Consider the following 23,604-nt stretch of genomic DNA (forward strand, 5'->3'; position numbering starts at 1 on the left):
ACTATAACTCATGCCTGAGCGAAGCCTACCTAACACATATTTTCTCCATAGGGCACCATCACAGCCTTCTTGCACTTGGGGACACTAGAAAGTAACTCCACACTATGCTTGGGGGCCATTCTAAATAGCAAAAAAGCACAAAAATGTGAAAAATATGGCATTAATTAGACTGCGAGAAGGTTATTTGTTTACAGTATGAAGCTGAACAAGAAGACAGTGTGTCACCTAATTCTATCTCAGCTGGAAACATGGTATTGGGTGACCTGAAATTTTCATTACTCTGTGTATGTCCACGAAATGACCACAAAAGCGTATGAATATTCATGTAGGGAGTTACAAATAATTTTTAGCAAGTAGGCAAATTCGTGAAAACACAAACTATGAATGATAAGGATCAACAATGTGTGTGTGTGTGTGTGTTTGTGGGCATAATTTCAGTATTAATTTTGTAAAACTGGACAAATTTTATGAAATCTGTCACAATTCTATTTTTAGAAAACAGTAACAAATCAGTTTAACTAATGAAATAATCAACATCTATTTACATTTTGTATTCAAAAGATCCCAATTCCAATGCCCATAAGAAATTCAGAACCCAAGCTGGTAGAATATATAAATGTAAATTTTGAAATGGAACAAGTATATTTTGCTGTTTTCCTTTCATATCTATTACTCTAGGTATTATATGTATCTTTCATAAAAATGAAACACAACTTGTTTAATCATAACTGTATTTAAAACAAACCCCTTGATATTAGTACATGTCAAATTTCATTAATTATGTTCTTCAGAATGCATTACACTTCCAAAAGGCAAGATATCATTTAAAAATCTAAAATACAAATACGTACTCTTTAAATTAGATAGTCTCACATATTCAAAATGTCAAGCAGAATAGCTAAGTACAGTTAAGCATAAAGTATTGCTCAATTTTAAAAAACCATTTCAAACACCAAGTCAAATGATTTCTAAAAACTGATTAAAATAAACTGTAATGCTACAACATACACTTCTTAATTATGAGATCTAAAAATGATCTAAAGGAACTAAAAAAAGAAAGCTCATTAATTATTTACCTGACTTTATCCCTGAACTTCACAATTGGCACTTTTGCTCGAATCAGCTGAGGTCTCTCAATGTAGCCCGCTGAAAGACAAAAGATAATGTGAATAGCTGCAAATGTTTCTAGAATTCACAGTGTTCCAATGCACATTTTTTAAAAAATAGTATTTACTAAGCTAAAATAATTTAAGAAAACGTCTTTGAAAAAGAATACAAGTGAGGACATTATCAAATTCTTCTAAGGTTGGAGGCTCCAGTAATACCATTTAGGGGGCTTTATATTAAGGTTATTTTCAGGAATGTGGTCTAATATAGTATCTACAGAGAAGTTCATTAGACCACTGTAAGAGTGAAAATATATCTAGACTAGCAGCAGAGGGAATAGCTAATTTTGGTACAGCACACAGTAAGGAATCATGGTAACTGTAGAAATCATAATTACAGAGTCTTATGTGTGGAAATGCTTTGCAACATGATACACGGGGCTTGGATGCATTCGTTAAGTGTGATCTCTATGAGTGAAAAATACATATATTATACACATGATCTCTACAAGTGAAAAATTCAGATCAGCTTAGTGAACACCAATTATTGTGCTATTATACAAAGGAGTATCAGTTGATAGGAAATTCAAATACACATACATACATGTATTACATACATACATATATCATATACAACATATAATAAAATGTACATATATATTTTATCCCATCAAACTAAAAAATTACTGAGTTGAAAGTAATATATGCTTATCATAGAAAATTAGGAAAATACAGAAGTGTGTAAAAATGAAATTCTGAAAATCTTTCCCAAATGAGCAATTTTCTCATTTTTTAACTACAGAAAAAGTAGTACCGGGATTTTTTAAAACCTGAAAATTTTCTGTTATAATGTTTTACCATCAAAATTACAGAATATATATCAGCTGGGCTTGGTGGTTCACACCTGTAATCCTAGCACTTTGGGAGGCCAAGGTGGATGTATCACTTGAGGCCAGGAGTTCAAGACCAGCCTGGCCAACATGGCGAAACCCTGTCTCTACTAAAAATACAAAAATTAGCCAGGTGAGGTGGCACACACCCGTAATCCCAGTTAATCAGGAGGCTGAGGCATGAGAATCGCTTAAACCAGGGAGGTGGAGGTTGCAGTGACCTGTGATCATGCTACTGCACTCCAGCCTCGTGATAGAGCGAGACTCTGTCTCAAGAAAAAAAAAAAATAATATATCAAGCTTCAAAATAGAACTTATGAGCAGGAATTCAGAAAAATAAAATTAGGAGTTAAAAGTTTTGAGTAATAAGTACAGGTTCTGAGATCAACAAACTATACTCCAGGCAAGTTACTAAATCCATTGATCACCAGTTTCCTTAACTATTAAAAATAACCAAAAGAAAAAGAAAGAAAAATTCATGTGAATTACATGATCTTTAAGGTCCCTTCCATTTTTAATATTTTGATTCAAATAGCTATTAAAAATCCAAGTAGGTATGAATTATTCTTTATTTTACAGAATAATTCAGAATGCAGAAGGTCCACTGAAATAAATCATTTATTTCTCTCCTAGAACAGATGTAAGTTATTCAAAGACAGTGACTTGTTACTTGACTTGTATTTTCCAGCTCAAAGCCTGGCACATAATGAATGTCTGTTCAACAAATGGACAAGCGTCTTTCCAATATCACACAGTATAACTTCAACTTTCTATAAAATTCTATGGAAGTTTAAAAGAAATTATTTGAGATGACTTAACATGTGGATTAAAATCTGTTTAGAGTCAGTGTATTCAAAAAGTAAAATCGTAAAATAAAATGGCTTAAGTCAACAATTAGCTTTCTGTTGAAGTAATACATTTAGGTCTCATGTTCAGTGATCATACTTTTAAAACAAGTAAAGATGCATATCATTGCAAGCCAGATGAAATTCTCTCTCACACACATAAAGTCCTATAGGGCTTTTAGCTTTTCACAGATACTCTGTATTACAACTATTTATATTCATGCTTTAATTTCCCTAACAACCTATAAACTTTTGAGAAAAAGAACTAAAACTTACATATCTTTGAATCCCCCCCACTGCAGCAGGTGGTATATTTTGCAGTAAGTGCAATAAAGGTATGTTGAATAAATGATCACTCTTCTTTTTCATCAAAAGTTAAAAGAAATTCATTTGGAAAAAAGAATTCATATTATACCAATCCTGACCAGAATAAACAGTTCTTACCAGAAGATAATGTAAGAGGCATTTTAAGTAAAGTTACGTCAGGTGACATACAAACTTGAGGCATGTCAGACTTACAAAGTCTAGTACAGAAGTGTTTATGGACTAAGGTGAGTATATGCCGTGCTTCAGTCTTCTGATTTACCTGAAAAAAACACTGAAAAGTTAAAAATAAAGTGTTTTTTCATTATCTTTCTAAGTTTAATGTTGTTTTATTTTCCTAAAGTATCTCAACAAAAAGAAAACATACAAGATATACTTTCCTTTGGAGTTATTTTTCAATATACTCAAAGTATATTCAATTTATTTTTCTAAATAACAGAAAAAGTCAACCTTTAATGCTATCTTTCACATCTACATTTCTAAATCAATTCCTGATTTTAAGCTTAAAGCACAATTTTCAAAGAAATTCTGAAATAGCCATCTATGTCATTTTCCCCTTCAGCATAAATGTACAAAAAGCAACCTCCAACAAAAATAAACAGAATTTTAGCCCTATCTAGATTGTAAGCTGCTCAAGGATAGTTTCATATCTACGGTACCTCAGTTTGTGTAAAAGCTATGACATCATGATTTAGATATGTGAATAACACTAGAGGATGAGTGGGATGTGCTTGAGTATAATCTAGCAGCACGAAAAAGTTTTAATTACAACCCTTGTACTCTCCACTGTTTATAATGTGAGGTTTTTTTAAACTTTCTCTTTATATGATTTCAAAGCCTAGAAAAATATCATTCTTCCTGGAATAAATCTCTTTCTGACTTGCAGTAACTAGACGTCATTTTTGCTAGTGGAATAATATGAATAGTAAAAATATACATTAACACTCAATAATTTTTTGTATTTTTAAAGATGTAAAACATAATAAGGCATATTAAAATTACACTGAGTTTAATTAATCATTGGTAGTTCAGAAGAAACCTCAGCATCTTAAAAAGGCTGCCTCAAGTCAGCTTAATGAATACCAATTACTACAGTATTATACACAGGAGTATCAGTTAACAGGAAATTCAGGTAAACATACTACAGGTTGAGCATCCCTAATCCAAAAACCTGAAATCCAAAATCTGAAACTTTTTGAGTGCTGACATGATACTCAAAGGAAATGTTCATTGGAGCATTTCAGATTTGCATCAGGGATGTTCAAATGTTAAGTATAATGCAAGTATTCAAAAAAAAAAAAATCTACAATCCAAAAAACTCTAGTCCCAAGCATTTTAGATAATGAATACTCAACCTGTACTAAATTAACACAATATTGTTGCTAAAGAAAAAGAAAAACAAAGGCAAAATGTCATAGAGAAAAATATTTTAAATTTAATAAACACAATAGTCTTATTTTAAATTTTAGAGAAATCTATTTTCCCTCAATAAGCATTTTCAAAGAGAAAAAAAGTAAAGATTAAAAATAGAATCAGTGAGAATTCAAATGGAAAGGAAATACATCAAGAAGATAATATTGCCACATACTCTTCTTTGCTGCATCCTGATAACATATCCAAACTAATGACATTTCAAAACAGAGGTAGAGCTCTTGAAAAAAAAAAAAACACATAGTGAAGCCATCTCACTTTAAAAACTTAGAATTAAATTAATGCTATACTTCCTATTATGCTTATTGTGCACATGCCTTAAAAATAAAAAATTACCTAGGTTTCCTGCAATTATGGTAAACAGAATTCAAAGAAGTAATCACAACAAAGCAAGTTTTTTCCCTCAATGACTTTTATGTAAAATTTCTTAACTCATTAACATGAGAAACACACTTGGAATAAATGTTTCCTTACTTACTGGTTCTTCCTTAACAACTAGGCATAAATCACCATCACTGCTCCGGGTACCAAATCCATTTAAAGAGGACCCAACCAAAAAAAGTCTGCTTTCTAAAGAAACAGAAGAAAGTAATAAGAGTATTTAAAATCTAAAGTAGGTGCATGGTTCTGTGCCTATTAAAAAAAAAAAAAAAGATAAAATTTAAAATAGGAATGCATACACCTAAAGGACATGCAAAATAGGGAAACATACGTGGAAATAACAGCTGAATTTCTCTCTGCAGCTGTGTTCGACAGAGTTCTTTCTTCTTTAAATCACTTATTTGCTGCTGACATGTTTCAAATAACTCCAGTATCTGCTGACTCAACTTGAATCCACCGCAAAAAAAAAGTAAAAGTTTTGTTCAGCAATGTAAAAGTAATTGCTATATGGAGAAGCATAAATCAATTATACTGACACTATTTTAAAAGTGAATATGTATTATCTTCTTAATATTTCCCAAAACAAAGCTACTATCACTGAAGTACAGGAAGAGAATGGTCTGAAAAACCACATATAAATTTTACAAAGTAAAATATACAAGTCACAGAAAAGTACAGTCACAGATACTTCGTAATAAAAATAATCCATGGGTCAGCAAACTGTTTAACACTTCCTCACTTTATTAGTATGGCCCCTGAGCAAAGAATTTTTTTACATTTTTAAAGGATTATGAAAACAAACAAATAAAAATATGCAACAAACAATATGTGAGTGGCAAAGCCTAAAGTATTTACTATCTGGCTTTTTAAAGAAGTTTGCCCAATCCCTAGTATTCACACCCACAAATACCAAATATAAGAGATGTCACCAGTCCCCGGTCTTCCGGGCTCATGCAAACCACCCTCCATCCCATTCTTCTAACAATGCCCTGAACCCTAACTTCATGTTGCCATCTGCTTACCACCTTTTTTTTTTTTTTTTTTGAGACAGAGTCTTACTCTGTCACCTAGGCTGGAATGCAGTGGTGTGATCTCAGCTCACTGCAACCTCAGCCTCCTGGGTTCAAGCGGTTCTCCTGCCTCAGCATCCCAAGTAGCTGAGAATACAGGCATGTGCCACCACACCCAGCTAATTTTTCAATTTTTGTAGAGACAGGGTTTTGCCATGCTGGCCAGGCTGCTCTCGAACCCCTGACCTCAAGTGATCTGCCTGCCTCAGCCTCCCAAAGTGCTGGGATTACAGGTGTGAGCCATCACACCCGGCCCTACCACCCTTTTATCTACTTATGTGGTTCACACTTTTCCCTCCAGCCCAACTCTTGCCATCAACATAGGTGATTTCCCTATCTGAAATGGGCTACATATCACAACATACTCCCTTTCTGGACTTTTATTTCCTCCAGTATTCTTCATCAGTATACACTCCTATAATGTGGTCTTTACAATAAACTGGAACTGCTCTAGCTCTGAAATTTTAAATTCCAATATAATATCTTGGCTTCAATCTTCTATCCAGTTCACACTTTCTCACTCTCCTTATACCTGCTCTAGAACCACAAGAGATCTAGATTCCCTTGAATCCTCCCTTTTCTCCCAAGCCATCAGCATAAAAATGGTGTTATTTCTTTCCCTATGCAGTCTATACTACACAGTGCATCCCTTGAACCACTCTCTTATCGTGCCTTAACAACATTATCTCCTTGTCATGTTCTAATACTTGTCCTACAAAACCCTAATCTTAGGTCAATATAAAAAAAAAAAAACCACCTTCACTGCTCTTACATCTAAGTTGCTAAGAAACAAAACTGAAAAAAAAATTAAAAATCATAAAATTGGCGTATTTCAAGTTTATAGTCTTAGGTTGGCCCTTAGCATCACTTAGCAATTACTTCCAAGTCTTTGGTTAGATATCACTTCTGTTTTTCATACCATTCCAAAATGTTTACTACCTTTTTCAAGCCCTCTAAACTTATCTCCCTTTCTCTAGCAAATACAATTAAATTAAAGTTTACTAAGAAAATTGAGAATACCAAATGTGATATTCCTCAGCCTCTTAACCACAGACCTAAAAATAAACATATCTGGAAAAAAAAAAAAAGGCGTCCTTTTCCCCTGTTCAAAACTAAGCTCTCTACCAATAATTTTGTATTCAAGCCTTCTGGTCACCTTAAGGGCACAAACATGTCTACCAGTTTTTCAGTCCTGCTCCTGTATTTTTAATCTCTCCCTCTCTAGGACTGCCTTATAGTCCATAATGAGGCAAAAGTATCACCCATCACGTAAAATGTTGTCTTTCACATATTTAGAATCCTCATTTTAAGAAGGCAGAGGCATTCTGGGCAATTTGGCAATGAAAGAAGCATAACATTTTTTTAAATCTCTGAATACCCCACAAAAGACAGAGCAACTAGGAGAATAAATCAAAGAGATCAAACCAAACCAAAATGTGGCCACAAAATAAAACACAATTAACTGACTGACCGGGTATTCATCATGAATACTCAGGAGTGGGACAAATACCAACAGCAGCAAGATTCACATGGTATCAGACATAATAAAAAAGGGAATGGGATTTGAAACAGTCTTAAAAGCAGAACATGCAGAAATCAAATTGCTTATAGGTAATACCTTCTCCCCCTCACTCACCAAATTCAGCAGCCCACATCAATGTACCATAACCAAAATAGGCAAGCAGCTTCATAGGCCACAATTCATAGGTAAATGCAAGCGGACCACAGAAAGATCAGAGACCTCCAAACAAAATGAGGTTCCCTTCCAAGAAAAAGCAACAGCACAAACTGCCAGGAAGAGAAACCTAAACTGGACAGTACAGAGCCATCAGGAGAAAAGTAAAGGTGTAAAATGATTCTGACTCTCAGTGGACATATGAATATGAAAACATTTTCGATTATAACAGGACCAGGCAGGGCAGGTGAAAGGTCCCTGGCATCTAGTAGGTAGACGCCAGGATGTCACTGAACATCCTACAATGCAGAGGACAACTCTACCACAGCAAAGATTATCTGGCCCAAAATGCCAATAGTACAGAGGGTAAAAAATTCTACTCTAGATAAAAGTAGGAAAGGAAAAAAGCAAAGGCACTAAGGAAGTATATTTCTGAATACTATGTAAGAACAGAAGAGGGCCGGGCGTGGTGGCTCATGCCTGTAATCCCAGCACTTTGGGAGGCCAATGCAGGCAGATCACGAGGTCAAGAGATCGAAACCATCCTGGACAACATGGTGAAATCCCATCTCTAATAAAAATACAAAAAAATTAGCCGGGAACAGTGGCACGTGCCTGTAGTCCCAGCTATTTGGGAGGCTGAGGCAAGAGAATCACCTGAACCCGGAAGGCAGAGGTTGCAGTGAGCTGAGATCATGCCACTGCACTCTAGCCTGGGTGACAAAATGCGACTCCGTCACCAAAAAAAAAAAAAGCAAAAGAGGAGCAGTCCTAGAGCCACAAAGCTAGCCTGCTCAACCCTCTCCACATAAAAGTAGCACACGGCTGGGCATGGTGGCTGAGCACACCAATAATCCCAGCACTTTGGGAGGCCAAGGCAGGTGCACTGCTTAAGCCCAGGAATCCGAGACAAGCCTTGGTAACATGGAAAACCTCACTTCTACAAAAAATTTAAAAATTAGCTGGACATGGTGGTGCGTGTCTGTTGTCTCAGCTACTACGGAGGCTGAAGCAGGAGGATCGCTTGAGCCTGGGAGGTCGAGGTTGCAGTGAGCCATGATCACACCACTGTACTCCAGCCTGGGCAACAGAGGGAGACTTTGTCTCAAAAACACTGAAATAAAATAAAATGAAAGTAGTACAGAAAAAGCCATTTCAAAGACAAATAACAGGAAGAAAGAACTGGAATCTCGAAAGAGGTAAGAATGGGAAAGGACAGAAAAAAAATTGAAGAAATAACGCCTGAAAGTATTCTAATCAATTCCCATACAAAGTATTTGTAAGAAAAATGAGAATAAACTGAGCAACTATTTTTTTTTTTTTTGATACATGGTCTCACTGTGTTCCCAGACTAGAGTGCAATGTCGCAATCACAGCTCACTGCTGTCTTGACCTCCTGTCAAGCAATCCTCCCATCTCAGCCCTGCAAGTAGCTGGGACTAAAGGTGTGCAGCACCACATCTGGTTAATTTTTTTTTCTTGAGAGACAGTTTCCCACTATTTTGCCCAGGCTTCAGAGTAACATTTCTACAGACAATAAAGCACACCAGAAGAATGTGTAAACAAAACTAATATTTTTAACATAATATAAAAAACCAAGGCCTTTTCTCTCATGTTTTAATTTTCTAAAAAGATAATTCACTACTTAAAGCATACATACTATCAACAAACAATTAAAAATTTACTTTTTAAAAACTTCACAATAGCAGCAAAAAGCATGAAATACTTAGAAATCTATGTACCAAGAGATGTGCAGGATTTGTATACTGAAAACTAGAAAATATTGAGAGAACCTAAAGACCTAAATAAAGGGAGAGATACGCCACATTCATGGATCAAAAGACTATTGTCAAGGATGTCAATTCTCCCAGAATTGACCTTTAGATTCAATGCAGTCAAAATCAAAAGCCCATCTGATATTTGTTTCACAAGAAATGAAAAAGAAATCAAAAGCCCAGAAGGCTTCTTTCTAGAAACTGACAGAAGAATTTTAAATTTGACTTAGGCAAAAGTCCAAGAATAGCTGAGAAAAAAATTGGGGAATTTAACCTACCTGACTTCTATACTTAATATAACACTACAGTAATCAAGATAGTATGGCCCTGGCAGAAGGATAAACAAAAAAGATCAACTGCATATCAGAATACTGAAATATTTACAAATAAAATAACTGCAATCTGATTCAAACTAATGAGGGAGGGAGGTAAAGGTGAAATAAGATTAGTCTTACGTTGTTAATTGTTATGGTCACATGTTGGCAATTGTTAAAGTGGGCAACATAAGGATTTATGATACGTTTTTCTCTCTAGTATATGGTTTGATATTTTCCATAATAAAAAGCTAAAAAGAAAAGTGTCCAAGTTTGTAACAAATGTGAAAAAGATCTCCAGTAAAAGTGGCTAACATAAAATTTTACATGATACTTGAAGGATTAAGTTTTACTGACCTAGAGCAAGGGTTGGCAAACTATTTAGGCCAAGTATAGGCAGCAAGCTAAATAATTTCTACTTTTAGTCATTGTTAAAAAGAAAAGAAAAAAGAATATGCAACAGAGGACTTACATAGCCCACGTGCCTAAATATTTACTATCTGGCCCTTCTGCCAACCCCTGATGTAGAGAATCAGGCAGATCAGATCAACATAATCCTAGAATTCACAGTAGGTACTCAGTATTTGTTGAATAGCAAAATAAATTTCTTGGCTGGGCAAGGTAGCTCACGCCTGTAATCCTAGCACTTTGGGAGGCCGAGGTGGGCGGATTGCCGGAGCTCAGGAGTTCAAGACCAGCCTGAGCAACAACGGTTAAACCCTCTCTCTACTAAAATACAAAAAATTAGCCAGGTGTGGTGGCATGCACCTGTAGTCCCAGCTACTCTGGAGGCTGAGGCAGGAGAATCACTTGAACCCTGGAGGCAGAGGTTGCAATGAGCCGAGATCGCGCAACTGCACTCCAGCCTGGGCAACAGAGCAAGACTCTGTCTCCAAAAAAAAAATTCCTTCACAATGCCCAAGTGAAATGTTATTATATTTATAAAGTTCTTCCCTCCGAATGACCTTGTTAATGTAGAAACAGTCACATGTTAAAAAATTTACAATGACTTGGAAAATATGAAATTCCATATTCTTGTTCCTCTCCATTTTTTACATGCATGGAAACACTTTTTCTTTCCCAAGGACTACTATAATGGAGATTTAATGAGTTTTTATGTGAAAGAATTTTCGTCATTATCTACCCATTAACTTGGGGATTCACATTCTCAAATCATATTACTTTACCCTAGAACAAACATTGACAGTTCAGATGAGACAAAAAGAGAAATGCACATATATGTTGAAACAAGATTTCTGGTGCTTTAATTTAGAGAAATATTCCAGGAGATGGCTCACTGTTCTTATAGTTCTTAAAAAAAGAGAGGAGGAATGTATAATATGAAATATCCTTGGCTAAAAATCATATACGATTTAGAACATATATGTAATAACAAGCTGACCATGCATAATGGCACTCCAAAAATATTCTTTAATTCTGGGGTAAATTTTTCCTAATTTTTAGTTTAAAAAAACTATTCCAAGCCAAGTACAGTGGCAAATGCCGGTAGTATCAGCTACTGAGGAAGCTGAGGCAGCAACATAGCTTGAGCCCAGGAGTTCAAGAATAGCCTGGGCAACTTAGTAAGACCCCATCTCAAAAAAAAAAAATCCCTCCAACAACATATATATAAAGTGGATTATTCTTAAACTTGTCTAAATCACTACAATATTATCTGCTTAGGCTATCTACCAAGATCTATCATTATAAAATTAACTGCTTAGGCTACCTACCAAGATCTATCACTATAAAATTAATTAGTCTATTTCTCACTACACAAAAAATTTACTTATACATAGCCTAAAATATTAAAATAAATATTTCTGGCCAGGCGCAGTGGCTCACGCCTGAAATCCCAGCACTCTGGGAGGCCAAGGCGGAGTTCGAGGCCAGGAGTTCGAGACCAGCCTGACCAAGATGATGAAACCCCATCTCTACTAAAAATACAAAAAAATCAACCAGTCATGGTGACAGGTGCCTGTAGTCTAAGCTACTTGGGAGGCTGAGGCCGGAGAATCACTTGAACCTGGGAGGTAGAGGTTGCAGTGAGTCAAGACCACACCACTGCACTCTAGCCTGGGCAACAGAGCAAGACTCCATCTCAAAAAATAAAATAAATAAATAAAAATAAATATTTCTTCCAAATGTGAATGTTCATTTTTCCTAAAAAATATTGTAACTTGTCCTCAAAGTCAAGGTCAAATTAAATACCAATAAAATTACCATTGTCTGAAGTCAACACAAGCCATAAGGACACGTGAAGTGCTGGCTGGGATTCAGAAAAGTTTTTTTTTGTTTTTTTTTTTTTTTGAGACGGAGTCTCACTCTGTTGCCCAGGCTGGAGTGCAGTGGCACGATTCGGCTCACTGCAAGCTCCGCCTCCTGGTTCATGCCATTCTCCTGCTTCAGCCTCCCGAGTAGCTGGGACTATAGGCGTCCGCCACCACGTCCAGCTAATTTTTTTTTTTTTTGTATTTTTAGTAGAGACGGGGTTTCACCATGTTAGCCAGGATGGTCTCAATCTCCTGACCTCGTGATCTGCCCGCCTCGGCCTCCCAAAGTGCTGGGATTACAGGCGTGAGCCACTGCGCCCAGCCCCAGAAAAGTTTTTATATGTACCAATATACAAAGCTCTCACATGGTATTTAACACTGTATAACCTTCACATGGTATACTCAGCAGTTCACCACCTGTCCCTGATAGTTGGGCCCTTGAGTAAAAGAAAGTGGAAAAAAAAAAAAAAAAAAACTTTTTAGCCTGGCACAGTGGCTCATGCCTGTAATTCCAGCACTTTGGGAGGCTAAGGTGGGTGGATCACCTGAGGTTGGGAGTTCGAGACCAGCCTGACCAACATGGAGAAACCCCGTCTCTACTAAAAACACAAAATTAGCCGGGCATGGTGGCGCATGCCTGTAATCCCAGAACCACTTGAACCCAGGAGACGGAGATTGCGGTGAGCTGAGATCACGCCATTGCACTCCAGCCTGGGCAACAAGAGCAAAACTCTGTCTCAAAAAAAAAAAAAAAAAAAAAAAAAAAACCTTTTAGCTGGAAATACCAAGACCTAATCATATACTACAATGTAAATTTTTTTTGCCTAAGTGCTATCTACAAACACAAATCAGCAATGAGCTTTCAAAATGGGAGAAATAAAATTAAACTATGGTCCAGAAAACAGGTCATTATAGCATATAAACATTGCAATAAAAACTGGCAATTTCTCAGGCTCTCTCACTGCCTTAATCTTTGTTACATGTAGCTATAGAAAGAGCTGGTATTAATTTTCTGAGTAAAATAAAGCCAGATGTGTAATAAAAGTTTAAATTCATTCTTCACAGTCAATTCCCTTTCCCATCAAATTAAACAATTCTGAAATAAAATAGAACTAGGAAAATGTCATGCCTAAAACAACCCAGTTCTTGTGTGTTAAATTACTATGTTTCTGTGTAAGGACAAAGTTGGAGTATTCTTAATTTATAAACTGGTGGGTTGAGAAGGCAGTTTGGATTACTGATTGTTTTCCCCCTGAAGTCTGATTACTTTAGGCGCCTACTATTACCTGAACTTGGCCAAAGAATTGCCCAAAAAAGGAGGATAGGAAAAAAACAAGTTTTTATTTGATCTCTTTTGTCTGAGTTCTCTCTTAGGTGTTCTATGTAAATTTATATCTCAGTGGTTTTTGAATTTTTCTGACAAACACATAAATTAAAAAGACAGAGTCCTTTAGAGATCTGTAAGATAACTATCCCCAAACTGTTCTTCCAAGGATGCCAAGAAGCTCCATAAAATTTGCCCCTTCTCAAATTTAACATTACACAGGGAATTTAACAATTCTTTAATAATTGTCTTTTTATTTTACAATCAATACCAAGAAAAACCTCAGCCTAACCTCATTTCAACTCAAAATTCAAAATCAAATAAGTCAATTCACATAATACCTTCTACTAACCAGAAATTTCAAAGAACAATTTAATACAGTAGATGGAATTCAGGGGCTTAGATAACTGATTACATTCTCGTTTTTGTGCAGAAAACCATATATTCTTCTAAAACCTAGAGTAAAAACAAAAGTTAAAATTCAGGAATAACTCAGATTTCTACTTTAAAGAGTTGTTAACACAGTAACTTAAAAAAGACAAAAAAAACTTATGAAAAAATTTAAACTCAGAGGGTATTCATTTTCAAAATTCAATTCTTTATGTTTATCCTCAAAGTAGTTAAAAAAACTTCTAACAAAATCTTTCCCTGGAGCTGGCAGATTCAGCTGACTGACTCACTATTATTATTAATGAATTCATTATTACCAATCTTAAGTGAGCCCTCTATACTACCCAGAAAATGTTTCAAACCTTCTGCACTCTGTTTCTCTGGTCAGTTTGATTCCCTACATTCAGTAAATGGTATTTCAAACATTCTCCACTATTCTCAAACCTCTGATATCCTACTTTATCTTCTCCAGTCTCAACAGATTATCTTGCATAGTAATTCAGAGAGAAAACGGGAAGATGCCATTCAACCCTGGAAACTCCACTAACTTCTCCCTACCATATCTACAAATTTCCCTGTATCTATACCTATCCTCTCCTCCTATCAGCCAGTTCAAAAAAGTTTTTCTCTTACTTAAGGCCAATCACTCCACCTATATACAGGACTCATTCCCCTTCCACCTTGTGGGAAACCTTATTCATGATTGTTCTTTTCTTTCCAGAGTGGTCAACCTCTTTCCTCTCTATGACTCTTCCCCACAAACATTTATTTGTGACCAGAGTTTCTCCCACCTTACAAAAAAAAGCCTGTCCTAACTTCACACCTTTTGCTCCTCCCTTTCACTGCCAAATTTCCCAAAACAGTTGTGTATAATCTTAGTTTGCATTTGTTTTCCTATTCTTTCCTCAACCGATTTCAACGAGTCTTGGACATAGACTCTCTTCCTGGGGCTTCAATTACCATCTGTATGCTGATGATGGCCAAATACACATTTCTAGCCAATGCATAACCTCTGAATTCCAGATCTATACGCAGTATATTCAACTATCAATGCTAAATATCCTCTGATGCTTCAAAAGCATCTTAAAGGCACATGTCCACAGACTCATGAGTCAATCCCTATTAAGCACACATATAAATCTTCCTCCTCTTCCATTCTATTCTGTCTCAGCAAATGAGGCCACCAGCTGTAGAAGCCAGAAACTTGACTGTAATCCTCAAAACCTTCTTCTCAATCGAACCCAATGGTTTTCAACTAGGGCAATTTTGCCCCACAGAGGATGACTGGCAATGTCCATAGGCATTTTGGGCTGTCACAACTGGGGACTGGTGGCAGGAATGCTACTAAATGTAGTAGGGTACACAGGACAGCCCCTCCACACCAAAGTAAGCTGGCCTAAAATGTCAATATTGCAGAGGCTTAGACACTGTAATCTAATATATCATCAAATGTTACGGATTCCACCTCTAAAATACAGCTTAAATCCATCAATTTCTCTTCATCTTAACTACTAGCATTTCCTAATTCAAGTACCATTGCCTCTCACTTGAAATACTACAGTACAACTTCCCTACATCCATGTTTGCTCAACTTCAATCTACTCTCCACAGTGCAGTGAAAATAACCTTTTTAACTCATCTGTCCTCTGCATTAAAAAAAAAAAAAAACTCTGAATAGGTTACTGCTGTTATTAGGCTAAAGATCAAAATGGCCTAAGAGTCCTTGCAAAATACGCCCCTCTTCCCACCTCCCCTACCACACCTTCAACCACTTCCCCTCAATTCACCAAACACTAGCCATCTTGACCTCCTTTCAGTTATTTGTACACTCCATTCTCCTTTCTGCATCAACACCCTCAAACATGCTATTTCCTCTCTCTAAAGCAGTCTCCCCATCCCCACTACTTTTTGAGACAGAGTCTCACTCTGTCGCCCAGGCTAGAGTGCAGTGGCGTGGTCTTGGCTCACTGCAACCTCCACCTCCTGGGTTCAAGCAATTCTCTGCCTCAGCCTCCCGAGTAGCTGGGATTACAGGCACCTGCCACGAAGCTAATTTTGTATGTTTAGAAGAGATGGAGTTTTGCCATGTTGGTCTTGAACTCCTGACCTCAGGCGATCCACCCACCTTGGCCTCCCAAAGTGTTGCGATTACAGGCATGAGCCACTGCGCCTGGCTCCCCACCACTCTTTAACTAGTTAACTCATTCATCTTTCAGATCTCAACTCAAATACTGCCTCCTCTAAGAGGCTTTCCCTGAGACCTCAAATGCATTCTCTCAGCACTCAGTAATTTCCTGCACAGCGTTTATATAAATAAAATTGTGATCTGCATTTTTTTTTTAATTTTTGTATTTTTGAGACGGAGTCCCACTCTGTCACCCAGGCTAGAGTACAGTGACGCGATGTTGGCTCACTGCAACCTCTGCCTCCCAAGTTCAAGCAATTCTCCCACCTCAGCCTCCCGAGTTGCTGGGACTACGGCACACGCCACCACGCCCAGCTAATTTTTTTGTATTTTTAGTAGAGACAGGGTTTCACCATATTGGTCAGGCTGGTCTTGAACTCCTGACCTCAGGTAATCCACCCGCCTCGGCCTCCCAAAGTGCTGGGATTACAGGCGTGAGCCACTGTGCCCTGCCTATGTATGGTTATTATTTTTTTTTTTGAGACAGAGTCTCGCTCTGTTGCCCAGGCTGGAGTGCAGTGGCACGATCTCGGCTCACTGCAAGCTCCGCCTCCTGGGTTCACGCCATTCTCCTGCCTCAGCCTCCCAAGTAGCTGGGACTACAGGCACCCACCACCACGCCTGGCTAATTTTTTGTATTTTTAGTAGAGACGGGGTTTCACGATGTTAGCCAGGATGGTCTCGATCTCCTGACCTCGTGATCCACCCGCCTCGGCCTCCCAAAGTGCTGGGATTACAGGTGTGAGCCACTGTGCCTGGCCTATGTATGGTTATTTTTTAATGGCTCCCCCTCTCACCATGCTGTACCTAAATGGTAGAGACCATGTATGTTTAGCAAAACAGTGTATCTCCCACGCCTAGAGCTCACAAATATTTGAATGCTAAATAAATTAAAAATCTTATCTACTCTAGGGTGTTTCAACTGTCACTTTTGTTTCAGATCTCTTAAGAATCCGTATCTCTAGCCTGACCTCACTTCTGAACTCCAAACATATACTGTCAATACAGTTACATTTTTCTACAATACCAATTAACTTTTATGTGATTGGTAAACAGAGGAATGGTATCAATATAACATAGAAGTTGGGTTTGTACGTGATTTGTACATGGAGCTATAACTGTAGAATTATAACTGTCACAACAAAGAAAAAACCCCTCAGTATGGAGTCCTTTCAGATCTAAAGGAACTTAAAAGCATTTGCATCCAAGATTCCTGCTCAAGAAAGCATACTCCTAGCCTCAGATAGGCCTGTGCTGGTGTATTTCCTTTTGTCTCTACCTTAACAGCAGCCTCACTGACTCAGAGCTCCATTTTTAACTGCCTGTGTCAATGTCCAACACAAGCCAGCATCTCAACTCTATTTTGTGTATTTCTAATATCCCCTGCAGCAGCATCTAGCCGTGCCAAACTGCCTGCCTATCCAAGTTATTTCCCAAGATATCAATTATTATTTTTGATAGTGTTCTCGTTACAAAATTGTTTAGGTTTTGAGTAGTCTGTTCCAACCCTATTTCTCATAAGCCCTATATGATTAGTGTGCAATTTGCAGAACATGAAGTTTCTCAGGAGCACAAATGTTTTATAGTAGATTCTCTCATAGTTCAAAAACCTCGAGTACTTCCTCAATCAGCCTATACACCCCAAATCTAGGTTCTTTATCTCTACTGGTAACCCAATATCAAATCACTGAAGTCATTCATGTCTCTTTCACCCTCTCTCTTCTACACTCAGTTATTCCACACATTCTCTAAATTTTCCTTATACATCATCTCCCACATCTTTTTCACTACCATCTACTGTAACTGAAAGCTTCAGCACCTCTCATTAGGATAGCCTTCAAGGGGATCAACCATCTTAAGGGTGAATTTAACAGCCTTCAAGATGATCACCACCTTCCAAGCCCACTTCATTCTAAACCAAACTCACTAAACAGCAAGGACTTTCTAAAAAGACAAATCTGACTGTGCTATTTCTCTACTTTAAAACCTTCAACAGCATTCTATTGTGCATTCAAGGCTTCAAACCACTGCCCCACTTTATCTCACACTGAACCCTTCATTCACTTTATACTCTACAGAAGTAAACAGAGGTAAACCAAACAAACTGTCAAGCACAATGCCAGTAATGACAGATACTCAATAAACATTAGCTATCACTGTCACAGATTACCTTGTATTAGAGTTAGAATGTCATCTGCCTACCCTTGATTTTAAGTATCTTAACCTCCTTCTCTTCATATTTTTAGAGACAAAGATCAAATCTTGGTTTTACCACTTACTAGCTGTAACCTTGAGCAAGTTATTTAGCTTTCTGAGCCTCAATAACATTAGGATAATATCCATGTCATGGGGTTGCTGCAAAGACTAAATGAGATAGCATATGTAGAATGCCTAGAAGAACCATCAATAAACGTTAGCTTTCTTAAAAAATGTTCACTTAAAAAATAAACGCAAAACTGACTGCTTGCCTTCTTTCTCCCACAACTTGGCAGGTAGAGAGTAGCACTCAAAGAAATTGGTTCCAGCCAGGCGTGGTGGATCACACCTATAATCCCAGCATGATGGGAAGCTGAGGCGGGTGGTTCACCTAAGGTCAGGAGTTTGAGACCAGCCTGACCAACATGGTAAAACCCCATCTCTACTAAAAATACAAAATTGGCAGGGCATGATGGCACATGCCTGTAATCCCAGCTACTTGGGAGGCTGAGGCAAGAGAACTGCTTGAACCCGGGAGATGGAGGTCGCAGTGAGCCATGATTGTGCCATTACACTTGAGCCTGGGCAACAAGAGCAAAACTCTGTCTCAAAAAACGAAAAAAAAGAAATTGGTTCAATTACACAATCTATCTTTAGCCTTCTGAGATAAATCCCTAATTCTAAATATTTAGGAGTATCTCTTTCTACATAACTAATTTTAAAATGTTATTGATACAGAACTGTACTTTACCAGATGGTTTATGCTGACACTAATATGAATTGTTATTAAATTTACTGAAATTGAAAATCTGCCTACTCCATATGCAGAACTAGCAGTTGGTTAGTTCTAACAGTTAACTATCACAACATACAAATACAAGTAAAAATAGAGAGCTTTCAATAGTTTATCATTATAAATTCCATAGAAAACAGGGCTACCAGCATACATACCTTAAAAAACCAGTAAAAGATTTTCTTTTTTTTTTGAGACGGAGTCTCACTCTGTCACCCAGGCTGGAGGACAGTGGCATGATCTCGGCTCACTGCAACCTCTGCCTCCCGGGTTCAAGTGATTCTCCTGCCCCAGCCTCTCAAGTAGCTGGGACTATAGGCGCCTGCCACCACGTCCAGCTAATTTTTGTATTTTTAGTAGAGACGGGGTTTCACCATATTGGCCAGGCTGGTCTCGAACTCCTGACCTTGTGATCCGCCTACCTTGGCCTCCCAAAGTGCTGGGATTACAGGCGTGAGCCACCACACCCAGCAAAAAGATTCTTATACGTTCATTCAAAGGTCTGATTTAATTTATACATAGGCTTTCATATCATGGCATTACACGATAGTCTTTAAAATGAGTAAAAACAGCTAGGCGCAGTGGCTCATACCTGTAATCCCAGCCCTCTGGGAGGCCAATGCGGGAGTATCACTTGAGGCCAGGAGTTCAAGACCAGCCTGGGTAACATAGCAAGACCCTGGCTCTACCAAAAAAAAAAAAAAAAATTAAAAACATTAGCCAGGTGGCCGGGTGCGGTGGCTCACGCCTGTAATTCCAGCACTTTGGGAGGCCAAGGAGGGTGGATCACGAGGTCAGGAGATCAAAACCATCCTGGCTAACACAGTGAAACCCCGTCTCTAATAAAAATACAAAAAATTAGCTGGGTTTGGTGGCAGGCGCCTGTAGTCCCAGCTACTTGGGAGGCTGAGGCAGGAGAATAGCGTGAACACAGGAGGCAGAGCTTGCAGTGAGCCGAGTTCGTGCCACTGCACTCCAGCCTGGGCGACAGAGTGAGACTCCGTCTCAAAAAAAAAAAAAAAAAAAAATTAGCTGGGCATGGTGGCCCACACCTATTGATAGTCCCAGCTACTCAGGAGGCTGAGACAGCAGAATCACTTGAACCTATGAGTTTAAGGCTGCAATGAGCTATGATCCCACCAATGCATTCCAGCCTGGGCATGACAGCAAGAGCCTCATCTCTAAAGTTTTTTAAAATACAAAAACTAGGCCACGCGCAGTGGCTCACACCTGTAATCCTAGCACTTTGAAAAGCCAAAGTGGGTAGATCACGAGGTCAGGAGTTCAAGACCAGCCTGACCAACATGGTGAAACCCGTCTCTATTAAAAATACAAAAATTAGCCGGACGTGGTGGCACACACCTGTAATCCCGCTACTCAGGAGGCTGAAGCAGGAGAATCACTTGAACCCGGGAGGTGGAGGTTCAGTGAGCCGAGATCACACCACTGCACTCCAGCCTGGGCGGCAGAGCTAGACTCTATATCAAAAAAAAAAAAAAAACAACTAACTAAAAAAACCCAAGTTAATCTTTTCTCAGTTTCCTTTGCCTTTTTCCTTTCTCCCACTGATTTTGCCTGATTGTTTTTCCTATTTCAATATGGTTAAAAAAAAATTACACAGGAGAAAAGAACAGTTTTTTCAATAAGCTGCTAGGACAACTGGACCAACAGCAAAAGAATAAAGCTGGACCCCCTACTTTACATCATATACAAAAATTAACTCAAAATGGATCAAAGTCCTAAATGTAAGAACTAAAACTATAAAACTCAGAATAACACATAGGTGGGGCAGGGAAAAAATAATAATAATAAAATAAATAAATTTTAAAAATTAGCACATAGGCATTAATCTCTATGACCTTTAACAATGGTTTCTTAGATATGACACCAAAAGCACAACCAACCAAAGGAAAATAGATAAACTGGACTGCATCAAAATGAAAGGTTTTTGTGCTTCAAAGGATACCAAAAAGAAAGTAAAAAGACAAGCCACATAATGGGAGCATAAATTCACAAGTCATTATCCGATAAGGGTCTAATATGTAGAATGCATAAAGAACTCTTACAAACCAACAGTAAAAAGACAAACAGTCCAATTTAAAAATGGGCAAGAGATCTAGATGAATAGACATTTCCCCAAGAAGATATACAAATGTCCAATAAGCAAATGAAAAGATGCTCAATATCATTAGGCATTAGGGAAATGCAAATCCAAAACATGATGAGATACCATTTCATACCCACTAGAATGGCTATAATCAAAAAGGCAGACAATAACAAGTTTTGCAAGTTCAGCAAGCATGTAAAGAAAGTACAACCTATACGCTGTTGATAGGATGCAAAATGGTGCAACCACTTTAGAAAATACTTCAGCAGTTCCTCACAAAGTTAAACACAGAGCTACCATATGACCAAGCAATTTCACTCCAAGAGAGGTGAAAACATATGTCCATGCAAAAATCTGTACACAGATATTCATAGCTGCACTATTCATAACAGACAAAAAGTGGAAACAACCCAGAAATTCATCAGCTGAGGACTGTATTAACAAAGTGATGTATATTCATACAATGGAGTATTATTCAGCTATAAAAAGGAATGAAGTACTGATGTGTATGCTACAACATGGATGAACCTTGAAAACATGCTAAATGAAAAAAGCAAGACACAGAAGGCCACATATTGAATGATTTCATTTATATAAAGTGTCCAGGATGGGATAAAGACAGAAAATAGATTAGTTGTTGACAGGGAGCAGGAGAAGTGACTGTTATTGGGCACAAGGTTTCTTTTGGGGGTGATGAAAATGTTTGGGAATCAGATAGTACAGTTGCACAACTTTGGGAATATATTTAAAAACCACTGAACTCTACACTTTAAAAGGGTGAATTTTATGGTACAATTATAACTAAATTAAAATTAAAGAACAAAAGAATAATAGAGGAATAAAAAAGCAGCACAACTAAGGAATGAAGCAGATGTTGCTTTTCTGACCCAACATTTCTGTACACTTACTATGTTTCAGACCCATGCTGGTTGATAGGAACCCAAAGATGAGTAAAACAAAGTTGCTATATTTTCTTCAAGGTCCTTCTCCTTAGCCTACAAATGTCTTATTTCTCAAGAGTGTGGCAGCTTTGAAAATGCAAAAACAGCAAGTATAAACCACAGACAACCCAAGAGAATACAGATATTTACATTATAAACCCCTCTCAATTACCCAGAAGGTGATTTTTTAGGTTTCACTAAATATGGGGGAGAGGAGAGATATGTTTCTAGTATTAGATATTAAATAACTCATTGTTCCCCAATGCTGACAATGTCATTTTCCAAGAATTATTATTTAAATAGCTTCATTTCACTTATTTGAAAATTTTTATAAATGTTTTTGATAAATCTTTCTTGATTATATCACTTTGAATGTATTGTTTTTCTCAGTGACTCCTGGATTCTCTATTTTTGACATTCAAAAAACCTCGTTATAACATAAATATCCCAAAATAAAATATGTTCTAACACTGTATTACAATAGCTATATGAAAACTTTTTTTTTTCCAGTAAAAACAAGTAACAAGACAGTTCTCTAAACTCAGAAAGTGTTTGGGTTCTAATAAAATTTTCATATATCAGGGAAAATCTGATTTCCTGATGGCTGCATTTCTATAAAAGAATAGCTACCAAAAATCAAAGTAATGTTTGGACAGAAAATTAGGCTGAATAGTACTTTAAACATTGCAACAAAAAAAGGCACGTTCTACTTAACCCAGGATATTAAATATTTTTGATTAATACATTATTTATACTAAATTCCCAAAAGGCAAAACTAAAATCTACATTATTATTACCTTATCTTTGGCCTCAGGCAGTGTGATTTCTCTAGGTTCTAAAAATGCAATTTCTCGAAAAGGTGGAACACATCTGACTATATCTGGTACATAATGTGTATGAAACAATGGTGGCATTGAGTATCTTCGTTCACCTGATAAAGGCACTATCTGGTTAACTACAGTTGGCTCTTGGTGGGGTGAATGGAAACGTTGCCGTTTACCGTCAAGAGGAAGGTTTTTTTCATCGCTTAATCTCCTGAAAACAAGCAATATACCTTAGTAATTAAAGATACAACTTTTTGATAACAAATAAAAAGCAATTAAATATATATAAATATCATAAGAGATAATGACAATATGATTCTTTCAATAAGGTCACTTTATTAGCTTTATATGGATCTTAAAAATATTCATGTTCAGCACAAGAAATGCCTCTCAACACCTTAAAAAAAAATAGTAATAATGGAGACAGAAAAAACTACATGTATATATTGAGGTTAGTCTCCTGTATTTGAACTACCCCAATGTTTCATCTCAGCAGTGAAAACTTTGTAGGAAAAGTTCTATTTATAGAATTACTAAGAAGATCCAAACTATAACATAAGGAAGATATGATTAAGTGAGCTGAGTGCTAGTTATAAAAAAGGGCTCTTTGAATACACCTATGTTCTGACTCATCAGCAGGAAAGACCAATTAAGAGACACTTTTGAATAAAGCTATAAAGACATTGGACAACGAAGAAATTCAAAAATGAGCTGCAACTCAGATAATAGTATTTTATTAATATTAAATTTCTCAGGAATA

At 37.2% G+C, this 23,604-nt stretch overlaps 1 protein-coding gene across 14 annotated transcripts in view; it reads right to left on the reverse strand.

Moving 5' to 3' along the window:
* TENT2 (terminal nucleotidyltransferase 2) overlaps window positions 1-23,604 on the reverse strand; it is a 74,556-nt gene that overhangs the window by 40,637 nt on the left and 10,315 nt on the right. For 4 of the 14 annotated variants that reach the window (XM_055366960.2, XM_063700671.1, XM_055366958.2 and 1 more), the window contains 5 exons: window positions 22,818-23,055; window positions 5,309-5,423; window positions 5,075-5,166; window positions 3,361-3,427; window positions 1,077-1,146 (listed from right to left, as the gene is read on the reverse strand). In XM_055366960.2, the coding sequence (XP_055222935.1) occupies window positions 1,077-1,146; window positions 3,361-3,427; window positions 5,075-5,166; window positions 5,309-5,423; window positions 22,818-23,055 (582 nt within the window). Of the gene's footprint in view, window positions 1-1,076; window positions 1,147-3,285; window positions 3,440-5,074; window positions 5,167-5,308; window positions 5,424-22,817; window positions 23,056-23,604 lie in introns of all 14 variants that reach the window. The other 10 variants (XM_055366955.2, XM_055366956.2, XM_063700670.1 and 7 more) reach the window with 3 other exon arrangements.

This window comes from Gorilla gorilla, chromosome 19 (genome assembly GCF_029281585.2).
Source record: "Gorilla gorilla gorilla isolate KB3781 chromosome 19, NHGRI_mGorGor1-v2.1_pri, whole genome shotgun sequence".
Taxonomy (NCBI): Eukaryota; Metazoa; Chordata; class Mammalia; order Primates; family Hominidae; genus Gorilla; species Gorilla gorilla.